This window comes from Echiichthys vipera (genome assembly GCF_963691815.1).
Source record: "Echiichthys vipera genome assembly, chromosome: 9".
Lineage (NCBI taxonomy): Eukaryota > Metazoa > Chordata > Actinopteri > Perciformes > Trachinidae > Echiichthys > Echiichthys vipera.
Window position 1 is genome coordinate 31648452 of NC_139834.1, and position 19400 is coordinate 31667851.

Genomic DNA, 19400 nt, shown 5'->3' on the forward strand with positions numbered 1-19400 from the left:
TGTGACATGAAACCCCTAAACGTGATATTCTGGATCAGAAGGCTGTTGTTTCCACCTATAGGAGTAGTTAATATGCAGGTAACCCAATTAAAAGCACACACTTTTGAACCTATGAATTGCTGGAAAAGCTGGGATTATATTTAGGAAACGCTAATTAAATTACATTCAACTTCCTTAATGCACATTTGAAGTTTATCTAACTGAACGGTTTCTTCTGGTTTGATCGACAAATATAATTGTGTATCATCAGCATAAATATGAAAATGTATGAAATGAAATGAGTGCTTCCTTATAATATTTGCTAAGGGAAGCAGATATAAGGTGAATAGATACGGTCCAAGGACAGAACCCTGTGGGACTCAGTGTGCATGGAGGATTTGTCGTTAACATGTACAAACTGAGATATATCTGATAAATAAGACTTAAACCAGCTTAATGCAGTTCCTTTAATGCCAATTAGATGCTCCAGTCTCTGTAGCAGGATTCAATGGTCAATAGTGTCGAAGGCAGCACTAAGATCTAGTAAAACAAGTACAGAGACAAGTCCTTTGTCTGAATCTATTAGAAGGTCGTTAGTAATTTTTACCAGTGCTGTCTCAGTACTATGATGCATTCTAAATCCTGACTGGAAGTCCTCAAATAACTAATTATTATGTAAAAAATCACACAGCTGATTGGCGACTAATTTCTTGAGGATCTTAGAGAGAAAAGGAAGGTTAGATATAGGTCTATAGTTGGCTAGTACCTCAGGATCAAGACTGGGCTTTTTGAGAAGACCGGAGACGGGCAAAAACCAGAGTCAATATAGGCCAAGCATTCACTCCGTGGACTGAGATAAAGGTGTTCAACCATTAAAACACACGCCCAAATGGCTACGTTTCTTCTTGATAAGTAAGATCACTTTCATGTTTACTTAGCTGTAATGCTAACGGCTAAAGGCAACTCTGTCAGTCAAACTTCTCTGCAATACTTGTTTTCATGGTGCGATTTGCCAGAGGTAATGGGTTCCGGTCTGTCTCCAGACCTGGCAACCTGACTGCTGGAATTATTTTTTGTTGTTGCGACTATGATCTTGAGACACTAGATGGCGGTGTTCTGCTCATTCTCCATATTCAACTACATGAAAGTGATAATATTTGTTAAAATAAAAACTTTAATAGCTTGTTTGTGAAGTGATCTAATGGATTTTAAGGCAGTCTTGTTAGCCTGGGACCAGCTTCACATACAAAAATGCAGATGTGACATAATCATAGCATTTACATAAGTTATAAAAGCATCAACTGTTAAGGAATTTTGAATGTGTCTAAAATTAGCTATGTTATATTTCAGTGTGTTACCCAGCTTTTTAATTTGTTTTTTTAAAAGTGAGTGTGAAATATAAGGTCACTCCCAGGTATTTGAACTTATCAACATGTTTTAGCTTTTTAACATCCACATATATGTTGGGAATATCACTTTGTTTGTATTTATTTTGGAAGAACATGGTGACGTTTTTTCAGTATTCGGTCTGAGACAAGAATTACTTAACGACCTGGTGACATTCTGCATTGCTAGTGTCAATTTGGTAGCAACCTGTTTTGGGTCTTTACCATGTGTAAATAGAACTGTATCATCAGCATACATCAAGATCTCCACACCGTTATATACATATGGAAGATCATTGATGTAAGTCCTGAATAGAAGTGGTCCCAAGATAGAACCTTGTGGCACCCCCATGGAACATGCTTTTAAAGATGATGTCTTATATTTTATCCTAACACAGTGAAAACAATTTGACAAGTAAGACCAAATCCAGTGTAGTACATTTGGGGACAAATAAAAATGAGCTAACTTGGAGAGAAGAACTGGGTGGTTCACGGTGTCATAAGCCTTTCGTAGGTCTAGGAACACAGCACCCACTACTCCTCCCTTGTCAAGATTAGCCTAAATGTATTTGAAAAAATAACAGCATTCAGTGTCAGTAGAGTGGTTAGCTCTAAAGACAAACTGCATGGGATACATTAGGTTTTCTGCATTGAAATGTGCTATCAGTTGTTTTGTCACTGTTTTTTCAACCATCTTGGAGATGGCAGGCAGTATACCGATTGACCTGTAATTGTTAACTTCCTGTGTATCCCCAGACTTAAAATGACAGCTTATTATAGCTGTTTTAAGTGCATTAGGAAAAGTACTTTCCTCCAATGATTTTTTTACAAGGTATGTAATGGGAGTGGTTAAGACATCCTTGAATTTCTTTAGAAGAAAAGTATCTAGGCCCCAAATATCTTTTGCTTTAGAGTTAGATACTGTTGATGAAATTTGATTTACTTTCACGTCATCTATGTAATTAAAATTCAATAAGGTGGATTTATTGGTTACAGCCTTAGATTGCGAATCCAATGAGTTGCTGCCCAATTCTAATAAAGAATTAATAAAATAATCATTAAAACTATTGGCGATTATTAAGCTATCATCCTGTGTCCTACCATTTATTGTGAGCTGCAGGGGTGCACTCTTTTGTTGTACTTTTCCAGAGAGCTTATCTATGCTTTTCCATAATAGTCTAGAGTTGCCTTTTGATTGTGTTATGATTTCAAGAAAATAATTTGCTTTGGCCTTTCTAAATCGCCATTTGGTTTTGTTTCTAAGACTTTTGTGAATCAAGAAATCAGTATCAAGTCCTGATTTTAGGGATTTTTTCAGAGCTGCATCCCTTTCCTTAATAAGTTGCCATAACGTGGTGTTAAACAAGGGAAAGGTTTGTATTCGATGTTTATAAGGAATATTTTTGGTGAATTTAGATATAAGATGTTTGATAGTATCCAGTAGATCTCTACAGGCCTGCTCACTATTTTTAACTTTCACAACATTATCCCAATTTGTTTGTGTAATTTCATTTTCAAAGTGCTGCATTTCTGTCTTTGAGATAAGTGAGATTTAATTCTAAAAACACCTTCCGGTGAATTCTGATTTCTAAGACGTTTCTTTGACAGCTGTATTGTGACCAGTGTGAGATTATGGTGATAACCCAGTGATTAAGTTGTACGTTTTGATATGCGTTCTGCTCTGTGAATCATGCGTTATGTGAGAATCGCTGAATGCCTTAGTGCAGGATCTAATGCATGCCACCTGCCAGCTCCCTCACAAAGGTAGGATGATCACAATCACTAGGTACAGTGCCAGCAAGAAAGTGTTAGTTAGCTCTTGAGATTTGATGTTAATCAGATCAGACCACCATTATAATGATCTAACTTTAGTTCTGAAAAATGAGTATGGCGTTTCCCTAGACGGTATTTGGGAAGGTGAGGCTACAGAATCTACCAAGCCATGACACACACCTGTAGCCATCTTGCCTGTCATCTCCGTCTGTCATGTTACCAGCAGTCCCCTGTACCCTCAGTCCAACGGGCTTGCTGAGAGTGCTGTGCACTCAGCAAAGCACCTGCTGGAGAAATGTGCACAAGATGGAACGGACATAGATGCAGCTCTCCTCAGCGTAACATGCCAAGGGACGGGATGCCGTCACCAGCTCATTGCCTGCTTTCTCGGCCCACCAGGGCTTTCATTCCCATGACCAAAGCCATGCGCTCAGACAGAGTTGAGACACAGGTCCAAATGGCCCTGACACAGGCGAGACAGAGAGGAAAAGCATATTAAGACAAATCAGCTAGGCCACTGGCTCCACTGCAAGCTGGAGACAGACGCATACACGCGGGGAACCAACGTTGCAAGACAAGCTCAAGAGATTCACCCGGATTCAGGAGCAGAGAGGTCAAGATGCGGCCAAGTAGAAAATGATCACGCAAGTATTGTTTTAAATGAGTTTGATTTGATTTGGACGTCATAATTATTATCTCAAAGTGAAGTATATAAGTGGCAGAGTATAAAGGATATTAATTTTTTTTTTTTCTGGGGCATATCCTCTGTGCAAAGCTTCCCTTTTTGGACTTCATTCAGTTTTCAAAGCCTAATTTAAGATGATCAATATGTCGGGGTGCACTTGTGGATGAGATTCTGGCAGAATACATTACAAATGAGAGCCCTCTTGCAGAAGAGCTTTCCCTCCCTAGGGCTGCACTTAAACACCTTACTCAGGGTTTTTCTTTTAACCCCACCTTTGGAAACCCTAACAAATGTCCAAAGTTTATAAGAGTTCAACACCTCATTGGTTATTGTTCTGTTCATCTGTTTGCTGCAGTTCAAAGCAGCATAGAAATGGCACACAGAATCCATCTAAAAACTGGAAAACAAATCTTAGTAATGCTACTTTCAGGTAATAAGTTGAAAGTGGTGTCCTTTAATCGAAATGGATTACTTAATCCTATTAAGAGAGGCAAGATACCGTCAAAACTGAGAAGGGAGGGTGCTCAGGTAGCATTCCTTCAGGAAACACACATTTATCTGAAACACACATTTATCTGAAACTGAACATGCAAAACTAAGATGTTGAGGCTTCAAACATGTTTTTTATTCATCCTATAAATTAGGACAAGGAAGAGGGTCTACCATTCTTATTTTAAATCAAGTCCAACATGAACACATTTCAGAGAACAAAGACAGGGAAGGCCGATATGTACTGATAACGGGAAGGATCAAAGGTCTGATGGTAACTTTCTTTAGCATATATGCTCCTCCTGGAAGTAATTGGACCTTCTAAAAAAAAAATTGATATGCTGTCTGCTGAAGCTCAGGGTGTGCTTATATGTGGAGGAGATATGAATAAAAGATTATCAAAAATGGAATCTTCCACCTCCAATTTAGGATGGAGTAAACCCATGATTAATAAAATAAACTCAATAATGAAAGAAATTGGCATAGTAGACGTTTGGAGAGACATTAATTCAACAGGCCATGACTACCCTTACTTCTCTGCACCTCAATCTACTTATTCAATGATTGACTATTTCTTTGCATGAAGAGAGAAGATTGAGAATTCAGTCATTTGATATTGGAACAATTCATGTGTCTGACCATGCACCAATAGTAATGACAGTTGATATTGGTAATAACCTAAAGTCTACACTATGGAAACCCTCAGGTAGAAGAAGAGTTAAAAGGGCAATAGATAACTATTTTAAAGAAAACAATAATGGAGAAGTGTCTCCCCCTTTGGCGTGGGATGCATTTAAGGCAGTCCTGAGAGGGAAAATAATTTCAATTTCCTCATCACAACAAGTGTAGACAGGAGAGGCTCAACTATCTACACATAAAATTCAAAGAATTACAAAAAGACCATCAAGCTAAACTAAAACAAGATAGATGACAACCACAGAAGAGGCGTGTAGCAAGGCAATGAAATTGTTTTCATATAAACTGAGGAAACAACCGGCAGATGCCACTATTAATAAGACAAGATGCCCTCAAACTAAGAACATACAGTACAGTGTAGATCAGAACAAATTAAACAAAGTTTTGAAAATTACTATAGGAATTATATTTACAACAAAAACTAGACAATGAAGACGAGATGAAGAGTTTTCTTGAATCCCTAAATCTTCCCACAATCCCACAAGAACAAAATAAGGTCTTGATTGCAGATATCACTGAAATACATGTCAAGGCAGCAATATCAAGACTCAAACCACACAAGAGCCAAGGTTTGGACGGCTTCACAGCCAAATGGTATAAGTCTTTCAAGGAACAGTTGATTCCAAAACTGTGCCAGATATGTAACGGAGCACTCAAAAAGGGAGATACCCCCCCCCCCCCATAGGAAGCTAGCTGTAATTTCGGTAATGGAAGGCAAAGATTCATTAATATTGACCCACCTCAGTGTTAAATTTAAATTATAAAAGGTACATGTCATTATTGGCTAGGAGAATTGAAAAACTTTTGCCATCTCTTATCCATTTGGACCAGACTGCATTTATCCATGAGAGACACAAGCTACGTTAATGGGATTGGATGCAGAGAAGGCTTTCGATTCAGTAAGATGGACTTTTTTGTATAAGGTGTTAGATAAATTTGGTTTTCACTATACTCTGATAGAAGCTTCCAAAGCTGTATATAATAATCCAACAGCAAGAATTTAAATAAATGGCAGCTTCTCAAATTCTTTTGTATTGAAGCGCTCGTGTAGGCAGGGTTGCGCCTGTAGGCAGGGTTGCCCCTGTAGGCAGGGTTGCCCCTGTTCACCACTTCTCTTTGCCCTTTTTATAGATCCTCTCAGTCAATATATTAGGCATAACAGGCCTATACTTAAATCAAGGGTATAAGTATAGCAGGAACAGGATAGGAAGACAAAATGTCCCTGTTCGCGGATGAAGTGTTAATATTTTTATCCCAACCATCAACATCCCTAACAGCTTTAATGTCGTCAACTAAAGCCATTACCTTTAAAGCCTTCACCTACCAGATTATTTGGTAACCAAATACAGCCTGAGTTGTAACAAAAAATCAATGAAGTATCTGGGAATTAATCTTACCCAAGACATTACAAAATTATTTGAAGCCAGCTATATTCCACTCAACCTTAAAATTGAGTCTGACATCTCAAGATGGAATCTCCTACCTTTTCTCAGTCTAACTTCAAGAATTCAATCAGTCAAAATGGGAATTTTGCCCCGTCTGTGGAATCTTTTCCTATTGCTACTAATTGAAATAAGTGATCAACAGTTCGTTGAATGGCAGAAATTAATTTTTCGATATATCTGGATGGGTAAAAAACCAAGGGTAAAATTTAAAGTGATGCCATTATCAAAAGACAAGGGAGGAATGGCGCTGCCAAATTTAAAGTATTACTACTATGCGGCTCAAATAAGAATCCTGGGGTGGGTATCTCTGTGACCCGTAGTTCAGGGCCAGGTGGAAGGAAATAGAAGAGGGAAGCTCTGTGGATCCACCCTTACAGGCAGTGATGGCAGACAGAAAACTTGTAGATTAGCAAATAAGGATAACCCCTGGATAAAAGTAACACTAAAAACCTGGCACAAGGTAGTTAGGAAATACAATTTAAAGAGTGCAGGAAACATATTACGTTGGTGTGCTTATGAAAAGGATTTTATTCCAAATAGAACAGACAATAGATTCAAAATGTGGACAGAGAAGTGCCTTACGGCTTACTGCTGCTTTATACATAATGGGTCTGTGCAGAGTTTTGACGATCTCAAAAGGGAATATGATTTAGAAAGGCAGGATTTTTTCAGATACCTCCAAGTAAGGAATTGATTAAATACAATTTTGACAGAGGACCTGAGAAGTGATATCCTGAAGGATTTTGTTTCATTTTATAAATCTGGGAGTGGAAAGAAATTCATATCTAGATTATATAAAGATCTCCAAGATTCCTCAAATTCAAACAGCCTGCATATTAAATGAAGATGGGAAAGGAAGGGAGATTTGGTCATATCTGGGGATGAATGGGAAAACATTTGTAAATTACAATGGAAAACCACAACTTCACACAACTGGCTAGAGTTTGGATGGAAAAAAATTGTGAGATCTTTTATAACACATGCTCAGAAGAGACATCAAGGTAGTGGAAAAAAATTGTTGGAGGATGTGGGGTTTAGATGTGTTACGACTGTTATCATTTATTTTGGGATTGTCCTAAACTTTCATCTTTCTGGCAGACATTCTTGATTGTCTGGAATATATTTTTCAAATTACTATACAATTTGATGTCAGCTCTATGTACGTTGGTACCATGGCATTACATATCCAATCAACAGCAGACCAACATCTAATGAATATATTATTGATTGGAGCAAAGAAAGCTATAACAAGGAAATTGCTACAACCCAACGCACCGACACAAAAAAATTAAATAAATAAAAGGAGTTCAAAGGAGTTCACCTTGCCACCTTGCCTGTCATATTTATCGCATTACTTAGGTTGAAATTATGTAAATATTTTTTGGCTGGGATACACTATTATAATTTAGTTTTTCTAGGGTCACATATGTCCTCATCATCAGTCAATAATTGTAGCAGTCTGAGTCGGATATCAACAGTTTGTGTTTGTACTTGCCCCTTCCCAGTCCTATGAAAGGAAATCCTCTTGTAAATATTTTTTCCAGGCATTTAGTTTTAGTGGAGAAGACTCAGAGGGACCATCAACTAAGAGATTATATAGTTTGGAGATAATGCCCTTTTCATAGGGGGGGGGGGGGGGGGGGGTTACCCCTGGAAATCAGAGCACCAATACAAAGTGGTCCATTGACATTAAGATACTGATGGATTAATTCATTTGAGATATTTCAACCACAACAGAGTGATGTGTATGGGTCTGCAGCTACCAGTCAAAAGCTAATAATAAAAGCAATAATTATTACAGCTGCTGTCACATTGTCATACAACAGTTGGCTGCATGTTTTACACTGTTCCTTGTGTTATGGTTTGCTCCACTCACCCCCTGCGATGGGTAAATGGTCCAGCCCAGTTCAGCTGTTGCTGTTGTTGAATCCATTAGTACTTCTGCAGGGGACAAAAATGAAAAGGCCAGAGTTAGAAAACATGCACTGAAATTTAGTGTTGTACAGAATAAAAAAATCCAATAATCTTACCAACTGCACTGGCATAGTTTTCATAATATCAGTAATTGTTATTTTTCTGGGATAACTTGTTTCACATTACTTCAAGAAAGACTGATTGTCTTATAAACAAATCACGCAAATGCCATCCATCTGTCATCTGCAAACTCTTGTCCCTAACGAGGATGTGGGGGGCTGGAGCCGATCCCAGTTGACGTTGGGCGTAAGGCGAGGTACACCCTGGACAGAACACCAGTCTATCACAGGGCACATAAAGACAAACAGAGACAGACAACTTTTCACACCTACGGGCAATTTAGAGTCATCAATTAACCTAACATGTGCATGTCTTTGGACTGTGGGAGGAAGCCGGAGAACCCAAGAGAACCCACACCGACACTGCGAGAAAATGCAAACTCCACACAGTGGGGCTTCAACCGGGATTCAAACCAGGAACCCTCTTGCTGTGAAGCGACTGTCATGAACGGTACAGGTATAACACAAAAGGTGGACCCAATGCAGACACGGACAAAAAGTAAAAGTACAAATCAAACGTTCAATAATATAAACAGATAAACGCAAAACACTACAAAGAATACAAATACAATAACTAACTAAACAAACACGGGAACAACAGGAACTAGAAGACAACGGAAGATCAAGGAGACGGACGGGAACACGGGAAACTATGGAGAAAACAGAAAAAAAACACAATTAATCAACTTACTACGGGGAGCGTGAAAATCACAACGAGAAAGGGGATGCCAGTCCGGGGGGAATAGTTTTACCAATACAGGCGCTGCATGCCTGTCAGCTTGAGGTATTTAAGGTGATGAGGTAATCAGCATAACAGGCTGCAGCTTGGGGGAACGCCTACCGGACCTAGACAGAGACAAGGGAAGACACACACAAAAAGGAAGAGAGGAGGGTACTGACAGAACCAGATCTTGACAGCCCCCCCACCCCCCTCAACGAGTGCCTCCAGGCGCTCTACCCGGCCTCCCAGGGTGAGCCCGGTAGAAATCCCGGATCAGGGATGGATCCAAGATGAGGGATCTGGAGATCCAACTCCTCTCCTCAGGACGGTAGCCCTCCCAATCCACCAGGTACTGAAAACCCCGACCACGACGTTGCACGTCTAGGATGGAACTGACCATGTACGCCGGATGGCAGTCAACGGTACGGGGGGTGGTTGGGCGACGGCAGGTGGGCACAACGTGCTGGTGGTTACTGGTTATAACTGGGAAACATGGAAGGTTTGGTGGATCCTGAGGGACGCAGGGAGCTTCAGGCGGACAGCACTGGGGTTCACGATGGCCTCGATCTCAAAAGGACCAATAAATCGAGGAGCGAGTTTCTTAGAAGAGACACTCAGGGGGATGTCGCGAGAGTTCAACCACACCCTGGATGGATGGCACGGCTATCTCAGCTTCCTGGGCCGGAAACAGAGGAGGTAAGTAGCCCAACGAAGCCTTGAAGGGGGACATACCTGTAGCGGTGCTGGTCAGGGAGTTGTGGGAGTACTTGACCCAGGAAAGCTGCGAAGACCACGAAGAAGGGTTGCGAGCACAGATGCAACGAAGAGCAGTCTCCAAATCTTGATTCGCTCTCTCAGTTTGGCCATTCGACTGGGGGTGGAACCCTGAGGATAAACTGAACTCGCCCCCTAAGGCCTGGCAGAAAGCCTTCCAGACCCAGGAGGTGAATTGAGGGCCACGGTCGGAGACGATGTCCGCAGGTATCCCGACGGCAGCTTCGGTAGAGAAACAAAGTGCACCATCGTAGAAAAACGATCAACTAATGTAACGATGGTTTCTTTACCTTGTGACACAGGAAATCTGGTAACGAAATCCAGGGCGATGTGGGAGCATGGTTGTCCGGGAACCGGGAGAGGAGAGGCGCAGACGGTGCAGGCCAGGACAAACTCCTTAGTATCCGGCACCATGGATTTCAACCAGAAATGGCGACGAAGAAGGTTGAGGGTTCTGGTGATTCCGGGATGACAGTAGAGACGCGGTGAGTGTCCCCACTGGAGTACCTGAGAGCGAACACTGGCAGGAACAAACAGCCATCCCGTTGGTCCACCACCAGGGTCGTGATGCGCCTGCCTGACAGTGGCCTCGATCTCCCAGGTTAATGCTGCCATGACACAAGACGAAGGGACGATGTTTTCCAAACCAAACTCCTCCTCCTCGGCAGGTCCAAACTGGACCTGCGTCAGGCTTAATGTTCTTACTCCCTGGAATGTAGGTCAAGGTAATGTTAAAACGACCAAAGAATAAAGCCCATCGGGCTTGACGGGAATTAGCCTCTTGGCTGTCTGAATATAGGCCAAATTTTTGTGGTCCGTCCAGACCACAAATGGAACCTCTGCCCCCTCCAGCCAATGTCGCCACTCCTCCAATGCTAGCTTCATAGCTAGCAACTCACGGTTTCCGACATCGTAGTTTCTCTCTGCAGGAGACAGTTTCTTAGAGAAGAACGCACAAGGGTGAACCTTATTGTCGGAGGTCAAGCTTCGAGAAGACGGTTGCGCCATGCAACGGCTCAAATGCAGAATTGATCAACGGTAGAGAATACTTATTCTTGATGGTGATGTTATTAAGTCCCCGGTAATCTATGCATGGACGCAGGGATTTATCCTTCTTGGCCACAAAGAAAAACCCCGCTCCCAGTGGGGAAGATGAAGGGCGAATAATCCCTGACTTGAGTGAGTCGTTTATGTAAGTCTCCATAGACTCTCGTTCGGGACCTGACAGATTATAAAGACGACTAGTGGGAAAAGTAGATCCGGGCAACAGCTCAATGGGGCAGTCGTAAGGACGCTGAGGAGGTAAAGATAGAGCCTGAGTCTTACTGAAAACCTCGGCGAGATTGTGATACACGGGAGGTACGGAAGACAAATCAGGCGGATCAGGTACAGCGGAACTGAGAGCACTAGGACAACTAGGAGGGGCTGAGCGGAGACAGGAAGAATGACAATGGCTACTCCAACTCACAATCCGACCCGTTAACTAGTCAACCGGGTTGTGAGTGATAAGCCAGGGAAGACCAATAACTACTGGGGAATTGGTTGAAGGCATAACATGAAACGCTATAGACTCATCTATAGACTTATCAGCCAGAGACATAGTTAAGGGTAAGGTCTCAGCGGAGATCTGAGCGAGTTCGCTCCCACTGAGACTGTTAACACTTAAGGGAGTCTCCAGCTGGTTCACAGGGATGGTGTTAGGGGCAACAAACTCACAATCAATTATATTAGTGTCGGCAACTGAGTCAATAAGTGCCTGAAGGGAGTATTCCCTGTCCTCACACGACAAAACAACATCCAGATTTTTGCGCTGACGGGGATTATTTGGGACCACTGAATGACTCACCAGGACCCCACCTGTGACTGGTGAGCCTGACAGTTAAACCGTTTCCGACAATTAGCTATCTGGTGATTTGGATCTCCACAATAAATGCATAGCCTGTTACAAAAACGCAGCTCACATTCAGCAGGAGTCAAATGGCTACGACCTAGCTGCATGGGTTCCTCCTGGTCAGGAGCTGAGGAGAGAGGAACCCGACTACTCATGGGTACAACAGGGATCTGCTGGGTAAAACTAATAAGAGGACCAGGAGTCTTGGGAAACCCTGACCATCTCTCGTGGCATCTCTCACGCAGACGGTTGTCAATCTTTATAGTGAGGCTATGAGCTCCTGGAGGTTAGCAGTCTCAGATCTACCCACTAAACTGTCCTTAACCTCCTCATTAAGCCCCTTAAAGAAAATGCTCTGAAGAGCCCGATCATCCCATCCTAATTCTGCCGCTAACGTGCGAAACTCAACGGAGTAATCGGGCGCACAAGCGGAACCCTGGCGTAAATCCAGCAACCGGTTGCTGGAATCGCTATTAGAGACCGGATGATCGAACACAGACATGATCTCACTGGAAAACTGTTGGAATGTTGCCTGCCGAGTCAGGGGATTGTTCCAAAACGAAGCTCCACAGACTTGAGCCCTACCTGACAACAAGCCTAGCACATAGGCTATCTTGGTGCTATCGTTAGCGTATGTGAGGGGCTGTTGACCGAACACCAGAGAACACTGGAAAGAAAAATCCTGCATTCACCCAACGTTCCACAATAACACTCTGGTGCCGGAACATAGGGCTCACGAGGGAGGAGAGTACTCACGGTAGTAGCGGGTGACTCAACATTCACGGGAGCAGCAAGGAAAGGTCCCACCTATCTTGAGTCCAGACGAGCAACGCAGGCAGTCAACTGACTGAGATTCTCCAGAATTCCTTGCAGCGTCTGTGAATGCTTACCGAGGAGTACTCCTTGGGAAGTGACACTATGACGCACGGAAGAACCCGGGGGTTCGGTTTCCATGTCCGCGGGGTCCATGTTATGGCCGGACCGTTCTGTCATGAACGGTACAGGTATAACACCAAAGGTGGACCCAATGCAAACACGGACAAAAAGTAAAAGTACAAATCAAACGTTTAATAATATAAACAGATAAACGCAAAACACTACAAAGAATACAAATACAATAACTAACTAAACAAACACGGGAACAACAGGAATGAGAAGCCGACGGAAGATCAAGACGGGAGAAACGGGAACACGGGAAACTATGGAGAAAACAGAAAACAAACACGATTAATCAACTTACTACGGGGAGCGTGAAAATCACAACGAGAAAGGGGATGCCTTTCTCCCTTTCTCGGGAGGTATTCAAGGTGGTGAGGTAATCAGCATAACAGGCTGCAGCTTGGGGGAACGCCTACCAGACCCAGACAGAGACAAGGGAAGACACATGCAGGGAAACACAGACAGAGGGAGACAAACTCACACAAAAAGGAAGAGAGGAGGGTACTGACAGAACCAGATCTTGACAGCAACAGTCAGTGTGTTTCCATGTACATCAGTAACCCGTAATGGCCTTACCACGGTTAAGGGAATAATCTGATTATTGACGTTCCCCAGGTATGAAAGCGGGTTGAATGGGAAGATGACAGTAACTCTTCCTCCAGTACAGTAGGTGGCGTTCCGCCAACATACAGCTGAATACGACTTTTTGCCGCTTCACCACAATCACAAGCAGGGGGAAAATGGCCGACTTTCGGACAGAATTACGACAGAAATGGGTCTTCTTGGTACTGATGTTACTTTCCATGGCGAAGTGCTCCCTTGATTTAAAGGTAACGCTCTATTGTTGTTGTTTTTTACCTTGTTTTCGGTGCCGTTGCTTCCTGGTTTATTCTATTTCCAGGTCAAAAGCCACTGCCGCAGAGTGTGGAGAGGGAAATTATAATCGACAGAGCATGTGCAGACGTGTAACCCGATAGTAACCCAAAAGGCTGTTTACATGCAGGAATAATCAGGGTACTAAAGGAGTTATCTAGGTCTGTTAACCTGGGTATGAGAACTTGGATTTTACCAGGGGTACAATGTTTACATGGTGTTTGAGAAACCGGAGTATGCCCTTAACCCAGAATATAATCGTGTTTGTAAACTGCATGTAAACACAGAGTGCTAACCACAACACCACTGTGCCTCACACAAAAAAACACATTTATAGAAATTAGCCAAATAATTTCCAAGTCCAGTTAAATTAAGATTATAATTTATTTCGTATGTGGATCAAAATTAAGATTTTCCACAAACCCTGTTGTTCCTTTCTGCCAACAGAGTATGCTGTTATTCTGTTCATAGGCGGATTACCGCATGGGCAAAGTGGGCATTCAGAGGGGTTTTTTTTCTTTTTTTTTCTCGGTACAATTAAAAAAATATATATATTGGAATGAATGTTGTTTTGAAAATGTATTATGATAATAAAATCATTAGAAAGTTTTAGAAATTATAAGATTAAATCAGTAATGTGTGATGCTTGAGGCATTTCAAGTGTCTGAGGTTCGGTTTCATTTGCAGCTCTTTAGACCGGCACTGCCTCCGTGTCCGTGTCTGCTGCTGCTGCTGTGGTGGTTACTTCCGCTGCTGCCCATTTTGTGCAGACTGCCGTGGCCGCTTTCCCCGGGCTCTCCTGCTGCTGGTGCTCCTTGAATAAGATGCCGGCATTTATCCCAGCCAGGTCGAGGAGGATGTTATAAAAGACCGCCACTGGCCGGCCGTCCTCCGTATCGCCTTTGACAGAGTAGCCTACGCCTTCGCATCTTGTCCGGGACGTCCTCGCCGTACTTGGTGTTGTTATAGCACATCACAGTTTCTGGTGTTGCCTTCCCCCCACTAAAAGTGCCCACACCAGCGTGCAAGGTGCTCAGGATGCAGACAGTCTTCCTCGGCTTTCCCTGCTACACAGAGTCGCATTATTTCAGCACCAAACTGTTCCGCTTGCTGCTTCACGGAGGGGAACTCCCGTTTTTGCTTGCCCATGGTGCCAACCAGGCAATATAAAAGAGCTATATAATAATTGACTTACAAGTAAATTCGCAAAGAGGCCCAGCTGGAGACCAAAGTTAAAGACAAAAGAGACAATGAAAGCAGCAAACCGCATGAAAAATGTAACAATGAAACCTAAGTGAAGTGATGTGCTGTCAATTTGACCGCTTATGGCCGAAATATGTATAACATCTCATATTTTCTTTACCTTTTGTGTAATTTATATAAAAACGATTCTCAATTAAAATAGAGACACTTTTAGAAAAATGGTTAGAAGCCTTTATTGTTTGCATTTTGTTATTTACATCACAGACTGATAACTTAATTGTGATAATATTCAAAGGTATTATTGTTATTGTTTAACAAAAATAAACACACAGCAAGTATAACGGTACTGTGCTCTTTTCTTTGTGCTTCAGCAATATTGTTGTTGTGGCAACACCACAACCGCTCCGTTGTGTGGTTGTGACAGCGGAGTGGAGGGTCAGCAGCTGGATTTTGCATGCATGGTCAGTATTATTAGTGTGTGTCTGTGGTTTATTATGTTTGCTGACATTATTACATTGGCTGGTGTCATAGAGCCTTTGCGTGCATGCGCACTGTTTGCATGTGTTGGCAGGGGGCCTTGGTGAGTTTGTGTCCAGGGCCTGTGGTCATGATAATCCATCTATGATTCTGTTCTATCTCACTGAAGCGAGTTGCCGCTTCAGGGGACCTGGATTATATTTAATCACAGACATTACACAGTAGAAGAGTGCACCACGTATTTTACACCCTGTCCATTCATTCAGTCTGTCTGCACCGGTTGGGGAGGAAGAAAAAGAGAGAGAAAGAGAGAAAAGACCAACATTTGGGCCACATAAGCTTTGCCGTTTAGCTTATATATTAGTTTAGCTTTAATCTTCCAAACAACAATAAGCCATGAAATCCGACATTTCTGAACAAAACCTTTTACAATAGCAACAGTCTGACCTGTCAGAAGAACTGTAACCGATGTGTTGTGATAAGTTATTTTGTCAAAGTTAGACGGCTGTTAATCTACAGTCCGTCACTGTATCACCAGTGGCCGTTTGCTGGTATGGTCCCTATCTGGACACATCCTGTCTACCGCAGTTTTCCGGTCTTTTCTTGCTGCTTTTAGAATTCATTTACACACTACTAAGAATCTACAAGTGATATTTCATATTTGTACATGGACATTTATATGTCTAATAAATAAAAAAGAAAGGGATTTTGATGAGAGAAAGCAGTCAGTAAGTTTGGGCGACGCTCAGCCTGAGCGGTTCAGGTGGTGGTTTACATTGATAATGAAAATGAAGAAGACTTCTACGGTGTATTTTGGAGCTGTTAAAGCCTGTAATTTTATTATGAAGGGCTGAAGTGAAAATGTTCGACTGATGACATAAATCCGTTACATAGTGATGAAGATACTCAAGCAATCTAACGTTGATAAATAAATTGAGCACAACCATAAAGACACACTACTATAATAGCAAATGTAATGCTTACGTGACATTTACCCACACAGATAAAATAATATCAGGGCGTGGTGGCTAATTTACATTTCTCTAACTTTGACAAAATAACTTATCATAACACATCGGTTAAAGTTCTAACAGGTCTGACTTTTGCTATTGTAGTAGGTTTTGTTCAGAAATGCCGGATTTCATGGCTTATTGTTGTTTGGAAGATTATAGTTAAACTAATATAAGCTAAACAACACAGCTTATGTGGCCTTATATCTAACGTTATTATAGCTCTTAGTATATAAATAAAGTATTATGCGTTGTCGTTCTGTATTTTATCCATATAATAATAATAATAATAATGATAATAATGGTACTCTGTCATTGACGTTACCTGAACGTTTACCGTAGCCATGGCGACAACAACAGGCTAGCGTTTTAACAACAATAAGCCATAAAGATAGACACGGCCCTTTTGAACAAAACCAATCACAACTCCGTCAAACCCCTCAGGACCTTAACCATGTGTTGTCACAGGTTCAAATATCAAAGAAGAAGCAGAAATCCCTCTCCCTCACAGCACCGTCCTCACAGCTGCTTTACTGTAGAAATGGAAACTTTTGGTCGAAGAATATGAAAAAAAACTCTTCTAGGGATTTTAATTTTCATCATCATAACTAAAAAAACGAAAATCAAATAAAACGCCTTGTAATTCAATTTTGATTTTCGTATTTTTAAACGAAAATCAAATACCCACTCATTTTTTGTCTTTTAATATCCGTTTCATTTCATTAAGCCAATGCTTTTGTCCAAGAGATCGATATTCAGGGAACTCTAAATGACCGCCAATTTCCCACCTCAAGACCTAACATTCCAGGAGAATATGCTTCTATGGCTGTGTTTTGAATGCAAGCAGGAACATTGCAGATATAAGCACTGTTGGACTGTCTCTCCCCCCATCTATTCCGGCAAATTTGAAAAGGCACCAAGATGGAAATCTTCCTGAATGTGGCTGCATGTGTGAATTGAGAACTGTTGTATTGAAATGAAAAAATATGTTAGCTGGCAAGCTAATTGAGAGGAACGGTGTTTACTTCTCAAGTGCAGCGTGGCTGGAGAGGTGCCAGTTCATCTCCTGGGCACTGCCGAGGTGCTGTTGAGCAAGACACCGAACCCCCAACTGCTCGGGGCACCTGTCACTGGCAGCCCCCTCGCTCTAACATCTCTCCATTGGTTGCATGTATATAGGTCCTGTCTGGGCATGTGTGTGTATTTCGGGCATGCGTGTGTATTTCGGGCCTGTGTGTAAAATGAAAAATAATAGAGTGAAAATTGAATTTCCCCATTCGCGGGACTAATAAAGGAATTCTTCTTCTTCTACTGGCATTATATAGGCAGGCGCACACGTATATATACCACATATCTACCGTGGCCCTGAGGGGCAAATGACAACGACAAATTCAAAAATGACAACGACAAATTCAAAATGAGCATGACAAAATGACAACGACAAATTCAAAATGACAACGACAAATTGGAAATCACAACAACATTAACTCAAACCGGAAAGGGTAGGTCTCTCTGAGCAGAGGATGGGCCCTCCTGATTGGACAGACGGACTGTCTGTCGTATAACAGGAAGAGAGAGGTGGAGAACCCGCTGCAGCTCTACATGGCCGTGTAACGTTATGGCGCTCTAAATTTCCCGGTGATATGACGGGTTTAAGAGTGAGATATTGAAGCCGAAGCAGACAGCTGCTGCACCTCCTTCACTGAACAGCTCCACCGATGCTGCCGACGCCCCGGTGGGAGGGATGGCAATGGCCGTGAAGATTCAGCTGGACCAAAACATGAACTGTGCATCGTAAGCTTAATTTCTTAATGTTTGTCAGCGTCCACATAAACCAGCGTAAGTGTTTCAGTCATAAGAACCGAAGTGTGGTTAGTACTCTTGCTGTAAAGCAGCCCAAACACACCAGCTAACAAGCCAACGCTATTGTTAGCCCGCATTAGCGGTTAGCATCGGATTTTATCAAACCTAACGTTACAGGTTAACCCGGCGAAATCAGTTCGCTAATGTTAAAACCCCGAAGTGTAGTTACAGAGCGTTAGTTTGAGAGTATGTTTGCACAGTTAATGTATTTATAATTTACGGTTGTAAGGACTGTTATTGCCTGGGCCCAGACAGCCCACAGACAGTTAAACGGAGCTATCAGGCACGTAACGTCAACAGCGATGTTGGTGTGTTAGCGTCAGTTTCTAAGTTTAATGGAGAGACTGTCGGTAACGTTCATGTAGGGACAGATGCACCTACAGTTACAGAGCTGTTAGTGTTGTAGATTCATGTGCATTTACTCTGCTATCAAGCATGAACTGTTGACTGTACATGTTCTATAGTAAACAGATATAGCCACTCCACTGACATGATGCTGTGTAAAATAACACCACTGAGTATAATGCAGTCAGACACAACTCTACTAGTCCCTCTGACCTCAATGATGATATTGTATGATAATCTTAATGACATAATGTGATGACCTCATCTCAGTAAAGCTGGACTTATAAACACCTCAAATATGATTCAACTGCAGACTCATAAAAAAACAATAAAGTTAAAGCATCTCTTTAACAGTTTGAACAAATACATTATAAACGTCATGCATATTGAATTCATTGCAGGGCCCTTGTGTTTGACTACATTATTTATTTATTGTCAGTGTTTAATACAACAGTTTTATCAGAGTGGTAGTGATCCCCTAATCAGAATCAGAAAACCTTTAATATCCCGCAGACGGGGAAATACGTACAGAATATAACAAGCAGAAAATAATACAAAATAAGATAAAAAAAATACCAAAAATAAGCAATAGTTAAATTTAAAAAGGGAAGAAATAGAAATAGACATATTTACATATCCACATTTTTTTCCAGGCTTCTCTATGCAGTCCTGCTTTTAAACCATGATGGCAGCTGAGAGGGTGATGGTGACGTCTGATCACCCTATCAAGGAGAAGCTGAATCCCTGAATGTGATCTAAAAGCATGCGTTTGCTTCCTCAGCCTTCACGTCGACCCTAACAGAGTCACAGAGAGGTCTT

General features: G+C 41.9%; 1 protein-coding gene across 3 annotated transcripts in view; it reads right to left on the minus strand.

Moving 5' to 3' along the window:
* Positions 1-19400, minus strand: part of LOC310951301 (ephrin type-B receptor 2-like) — a gene marked incomplete at both ends in the record, with an annotated part of 99826 nt that overhangs the window by 43546 nt on the left and 36880 nt on the right. For 2 of the 3 annotated variants that reach the window (XM_083919453.1, XM_083919452.1), the window contains one exon: positions 8329-8393. In XM_083919453.1, coding sequence (XP_083775579.1) covers positions 8329-8393 — 65 coding nt within the window. Of the gene's footprint in view, positions 1-8295; positions 8394-19400 lie in introns of all 3 variants that reach the window. The other variant, XM_083919451.1, reaches the window with a different exon arrangement.